The sequence below is a fragment of the Molothrus aeneus genome, chromosome 9 (genome assembly GCF_037042795.1).
Source record: "Molothrus aeneus isolate 106 chromosome 9, BPBGC_Maene_1.0, whole genome shotgun sequence".
Classification (NCBI taxonomy): Eukaryota; Metazoa; Chordata; class Aves; order Passeriformes; family Icteridae; genus Molothrus; species Molothrus aeneus.
The window spans coordinates 27,643,086-27,649,085 of record NC_089654.1 but is presented as its reverse complement, the minus strand read 5'-3'; the positions used below and the strand labels follow the sequence as shown (position 1 = coordinate 27,649,085).

At 46.4% G+C, this 6,000-nt stretch overlaps 1 protein-coding gene across 1 annotated transcript in view; it reads left to right on the top strand.

The window, feature by feature from the left end:
* The first annotated feature begins 578 nt into the window (after positions 1–578).
* Positions 579–6,000, top strand: part of ABL2 (ABL proto-oncogene 2, non-receptor tyrosine kinase) — a 45,317-nt gene continuing 39,895 nt past the window's right edge. Inside the window, exon 1 of the mRNA XM_066556130.1 lies at positions 579–753. Within this exon, the coding sequence (XP_066412227.1) occupies positions 579–753 (175 nt within the window). The remainder of the gene's footprint in view (positions 754–6,000) is intronic.

The window sequence follows — 6,000 nt, the reverse complement described above, 5'->3', positions numbered from 1 at the left end:
CTCTTCAGTGGTGCCCAGAGACAGGAGAAGGAGCAATGGCCATAAACTAAAGCACAAGAAATTCCACCTCAGCATGAGTAAGAACTCCTTTACGTTGAGGGTGGCAGAGCATTGGAACAGACTACCCAGGGAGAGCATGGAGTCTCTCTGCGGAGAAATTCAAAACCCTCCTGGACGCCTTCCTGTCACCTGCTCCAGGTGACCCTGCCTTGGGCCTGGGTGATCCGCAGAGGTCCCTTCCAACCCAAACAATCCTGGGATTCTGCGTGCCACGGGAGGGCGGTCTGGGCTGGGGGGGGGCAGCCGCCCTCCCTCTATCCCAGCTTCCCTTCCTCCCTCCCTCCTTTCCTCCCTCGCTCCCTCCCCTCCCTGGGCGGACCGGAGGCGGCTGTGGGAGCCGCTCTGTCCCCGCTCCGCCGGCGCTCTGTGGTTTAAGATGGCGGCGGGGGCTGCGGGGGCGAGCCCGTGAGCCCCAGCCCGGAGCTCCGCGGGAGCCGCCGGGACCGGCCTCGGGAGAACCGGGACGCGCCTGCCGGGCCGGCAGCGGCGGGAGCGGCGGGATGTGAGCGCGGCCCGCCATGGGGCAGCAGGTGGGCCGCGTCGGGGAGCCGGGCGCGGGGCTCCAGCACCAGCCGCCGCCGCAGCAGCAGCCGCGGGGTCTGCGGGGGAGCAGCGCGGCCAGGCCGGCGGGCCGCCGGCGGGAGGCGGCCGGGCGCTCCGCAGAGGGAGGATTCAATGTCTTCACCCAGCACGGTGAGCGGCCGGGGCGAGGGGGAAAGGGGCGCGATCGGCCTTCCTCCCCTCCCTCTTTTGTTGTGGTGGGTTTACTGGGGGAGGGGAGAGGCAGGCGGGGGGAGCGGGGCAGCCACGTCCCGGGGGATGCTCGCCCCGGCCGCCACGTCCCGGGGGATGCTCGCCTTCGGAGGAGCTTCCCCCCCAGCCGCTGGAGTTGGGGATCGGGACTGCCCGCCAGCCCCAGCGGGAGTGAGGTGGCGCCGCCGGGAATCGGGACCTGCGGGGTTCCGTCGCTGTCACCGCGGCGATTCCGAGCTCTGGTTTTGTTTACAAAGGTAAAGGTAACATGTGCCTTGTCCGACTGTTTGCCGAGGCGTTTGTGACTTGCCGTTGTAGATGTGTGCGACTGTCTCGGTCCTGACAGAGCGAACAATTTCGTTTTGACTGGGGTATTACAGCTGCCATCTGATTCTAGGTTGAAGTTTTTGCCTGTCCACTTCTATTCTTATTGCTGTAAATCGAGACCGGAAATGTTTCATGTATACGTCTCTGTAACCTCTCCTAGACGGACCCGCACACCTTCAAATCTCCTTTGTAACCATGTTTCTTTTTTTTTTTTTTTAATATATACTTATTTGTGCATTATGTTAAGATGTTGCCAAGTTTTGGAATGTAAGATAACTGAAACCTGTCTGCCTTGACAAGCATATTGAGAGTAGATATGTGGATGCATCTCAAATTTTAAAGACCTGAATCAGCTCTGGAGAGCTTGGCTGGCTTGGCTTTAAGTGGAGAGAGAGTTGTCAGTGTTTATAAAGCAAGGCTGCTTCTGACAATACACGTTTTCTTTTGCTCAATAGAATGAGCTCAAGCAAAAAGATTAAGGAACGTGCAACCAGCAGTCTAAAAGTAAATATCATCTTCTGTGACTGCTGACATGTAAGTATCTATCAAAACAAGAGCACTGCACTAAATCTGGTTCTTAAAAATCTCAGTGTTATCACAGCTTTTGAGTTCAGGGAGCAGTATCAGCTTTAAAACCAAAACAGCACATGCTTGCTGAGTGCCTGACCCACAGTTAAACTAAGAGTTGTTATTTTATTGCTACTTCACGTTTTACTCTTTGTAAAAGAGACCTGTTTTAGTACGTTAAAAGGCACTTTGGCTAAAACATTGCAGTCACAGACTGCACACTCACAGTGTTAAGGACATCTCAGAAGTTATGCACGTACCCCACTTCTTTCAGTGGGGTGTGTCTAAGTTTTTAGTAGTAGGGCAAGAATGCTGTAGAGACTGCTGTGTACACTCCTGCTGATGTCAAACTGTCTCCCCATGCTTTGGTACCAGGATGACTCTTTGGTTCCCGCTCTTACAAGGCAAGGACAGAAAGGGCGTTTGGGGAAGTGCATTACAGCATATGGGGATGTGTAGTGACTTCCCAATAACACATTTGACACTGACTCAAGCACTTCTTTTTGTTATTGCTGCATGTTTTAGTAGAAATTTACTTCAGCGTCCTGAACAATTCCTTCTAACTCCTCCCCACACCCTACTAAATTTCAAAGGTAGATGGTAGGGAGAATTACTTACATGTAGTGGCAGGGAAATGGAGAGGAAAAGCTTTCTGAAGCATGCATGCACACCAAGAAGACAAATTATGTGCCCTGCCAGCCCTTCTGCTCTGTCTTCCATAGAATGAGAAACAAGAATGAGCCTGGAAGGCCAACAGACTGAATAAAACTGTTCAGTACCACATGAAAAGAACATTGCTCTTGGATAAGAATGATGGTATCTATCAAAATAATTTCTCTACTATTTATATTGCTTTGGTTATCTGCTTCAGTGGTAAGGTAATGGATGTAGTTTTACTTATGGTCTTTACTTAGGATTGTTTTTGTTATTTTCCTTGTAGACTGTAAAGGAAGGTGTGCCTTAAAAACAAGAAACAGCTTTTTATTCTGTTAGATTATGAAGAAGGGGTGGGACTTTTTGGCAACCCAGCTTTTGAGAGTTTCAGAGCAGGTTTCAAACTTCTCTTCCATCTTGGTGAATGCCTCAGCTATGTTAAATTGTTCCCTGATTCCATTCACATTTTACTAGGAATGAGTTAACAAGTCAGTATTAATAATCTGTAGCAAATGCTAGTAAAGTTGGGTACCTTTCTAAATACTTGTCTTGGGCAAAACCTAAAATGCATGTAGTGTTCCTAAATCTGGAGTTCACTTCCTTTGTCAGAGAAACTCTTTCCTGTGATCCTGACTCTCCTTGTCCAAGGGAATTTTTTATCATCAACTTGTGTTCTTATTTTTCATTTAATGACCTTGCTCTCCGTTTTTACTTAGCCAGCAGCAAGCCAGGTTTTCTTTAAGTGAGTCATATGCTTCTGCTGCTGAGATGCTCTGGTTGCTGGTGGTGTTACTTGATCCAGATGCCTCTATTCTAGTAATTTCCTTCTGAACTCCACCTTCCATCCTGTTTCTGGGACATGTATTCACAGGGTGTGGAAAGTGATGGCAAAAGCACAGGATTGTGGGTTAGCGCTCTTGGACCAGTGGCTAAAGCAGCCAGTCCCAGGATGGGGCTGGATTATCTCCCTTCCTTGGCTTTCCTTGATGCAGTCATGGATGTGAAAAAGACAACCTGTTTGTAAATCCCTACCTGGTGTTGGCAGCTTTCTTACCACATTGTGCCAGCAGCAAACCTTGCTGAGTACTCCTGCCAAGGTTCATTTTGAGGGGTTGCTTCTTCTGGATTGTTTATGAAAAGAGTGGAAATGAACAATGTTTTCAGCCTCAGACTTGTTTTGCTACAGGATTTTGAAGAGCAGTTTGACTCAAATGAATGAAGTGTAAAACCCTTTTTGCTAAGCTACTGGAAATCTGAGATAAACATTTTCACCCAGCTGACTTGAACCATAGATGTCCTTGAAAATCAAGAGATTGAGTAGAGCCAGTCTGTCCCATGATTATTTGCTGGGTTATAGTTTGTGTGGCACAAGCTCTACAGGAGAGGCACTTGGAACAAAGAATTTGAAGATGTTTTATGGAAAGAGCAAGGGATCTGCAATGTTGCACCCCACTATTCCATCATGAGAACACACACCTGGACTGCTGGGGCTTTCAGCTCACTGTGGTATTGAGTTCTGTGTGTGACATTGAGCAGAAAAGTCCTAAACAAGCTGATACCCTCGTGTGATTCCATTAGTTATGGAGCAGAGTTCTCCAGGATGCAAGGAGATAATAATGAATTTGCAGCCTTCTGCAATTAGCCCTTCAGAGCACCCCTTTGGGAGCGTTGCTGCCATGTTGTCAGTGACTAACAGAGGCAGGCTATGGATTGTTAGCAGGCTGGTTGCTCTTGGTGTAGTAGAAAGGACGAGTGTGAACATGAGGACTGTTCAAACAGTGGTGTTCCCACGTGCACTCCACTGGAATTCATGAGTACCACAGCTCAAGAGGGAAGAGCTGCACTGAGCAGTACTTACAACCAAATTCTTACAGATCACTGCTACCAGCAAAGACAAGAAGTGCTTGCATTACAGGATGAGCTTTCCCTTCCAGAGAAGGAACAGGAGAGTGAGGAGGGAAGTCAGTTATCTCCTTATCCTTTCAGAAATTTGTCTGAGGAAAGGGGAACAAGCAACAACAACCAACAACTTCCAAGCTGCACGGACTCTACTGAGCTGGTTTGACCTTTGAACAGTGACACTTGTAATTTTCTTTCAGAAGAGCACTGATAACAGCCTACTGTACCAAGATACTCTTTGGAATGGTGTTAGCATGCTTTTCATCTCCAAAAAGACTTGCTGAGTGTTGTAGAGCACATACTGCAGGAAAATCAGATTATTTAAATCCTGGCTGGGAAGCCTTTGCAATACCTGTTTGCAATACTGCCACAGTTGCCTTGGTGATATATTTTGGGGTAGTGGAAGGCTCTGCCACACTTGAGCTTTTGATCCAGCAGGCACAGGACATTTGTTCCCTGTTTTGTTTTCTAGAGGAGGAGTTTAGCAACCTTTTATTATGTGCATCAAGGTCAGGCTAGATAAGCCTATACTTTTAAAAATAAAATTATCATTAAAGCTCCCCTAAGGCAGTCAGAGTGCTATGACACATGATAAAAACATTCTAAAATAGGAAGAAGCATAAATAACACTGTCCCTTTGAAATTCTGAAACTGAAAAGCTGGATGCAGGAAAATGGAAAGAAGGAGAGAAAATAGGGTCAGTTTAACAACTGCACTTTGTGGGCTGCCTAAAATGTTCTTTATTCTTCATCCCAGTGAAATGCAGCAAGCTCAGGCCAGAGCTACTTGCCCACAGACTTTCCTGTCAGTAAATGCCCTGTGCAGATGGAATATAATCACTGTATTCAGTGCCTGGCTTTTTGTACTGTAAATCAGAAATCTTGTGGGACCACAATATATAAATAACTCATAACTAATTATTTGGGGAATAAAGGACTGTTCAGCTGAGTGTCTAGGGGAACATCCCTTGTAGAACATGAATTTGTAGGCGTGTTCTCTATTGCATCCTTCTCCATGATATCTAAATTATTCCTGCAGATCCATTGCATTAAATATTGATTTTTATACCTTGTGTTAAGAGGGGATTTTTGTATAATGAATTTTGCAAAAGAGAGGAGGCTACCAACTCTATGGAAGGGACAATATAATACTGACTACTGATCTAATTCTTTTCACATAGATAGTGAACACAGTCTGAAGAAGGTAAGACTGAAATGAAGTTACCTCAAAAGGTTTTTACTCAGAACCAACTTAAAAATCAAATTTCAAAGCCCAGACATATCTCTAACTTCTCAGTTCTCCCCATGTAGCAGATGGTGTGGTACAAGTTGTTCTAGCAATATTTCACAAACTTGCTATTGCTTGCAAGTGAAATGTTTTGCAAAAAAAATTTGTGGGATTTTTTTTGGAATTGAGGACATGGCCAAGTGAACAAATCGATAGGAAATGAACAGGGACACTACAAGCAAATTACTGCAAGTGTCTTAAACCATCCTTTTTTAATCTAGTGGCATCACCAGCTCACATAATGAGGGTGGGGAGAGTTGGACTGTCTCCTGGAGATGCTCTAGCAGGCTTGGCTTCAGGAATATTTCATGGCTGGTACTTATTACAGATTCTGGCACAGTAAGCCTGAAACCATGTTTTCTCTGGTGTTCAGGAGGAGTGACCTGCTCTGTGACCCACTTCAGCATAGATCATGTTTGTTTGTTCCTAAAGCAGGCCAGTCCTCGCCCAAGT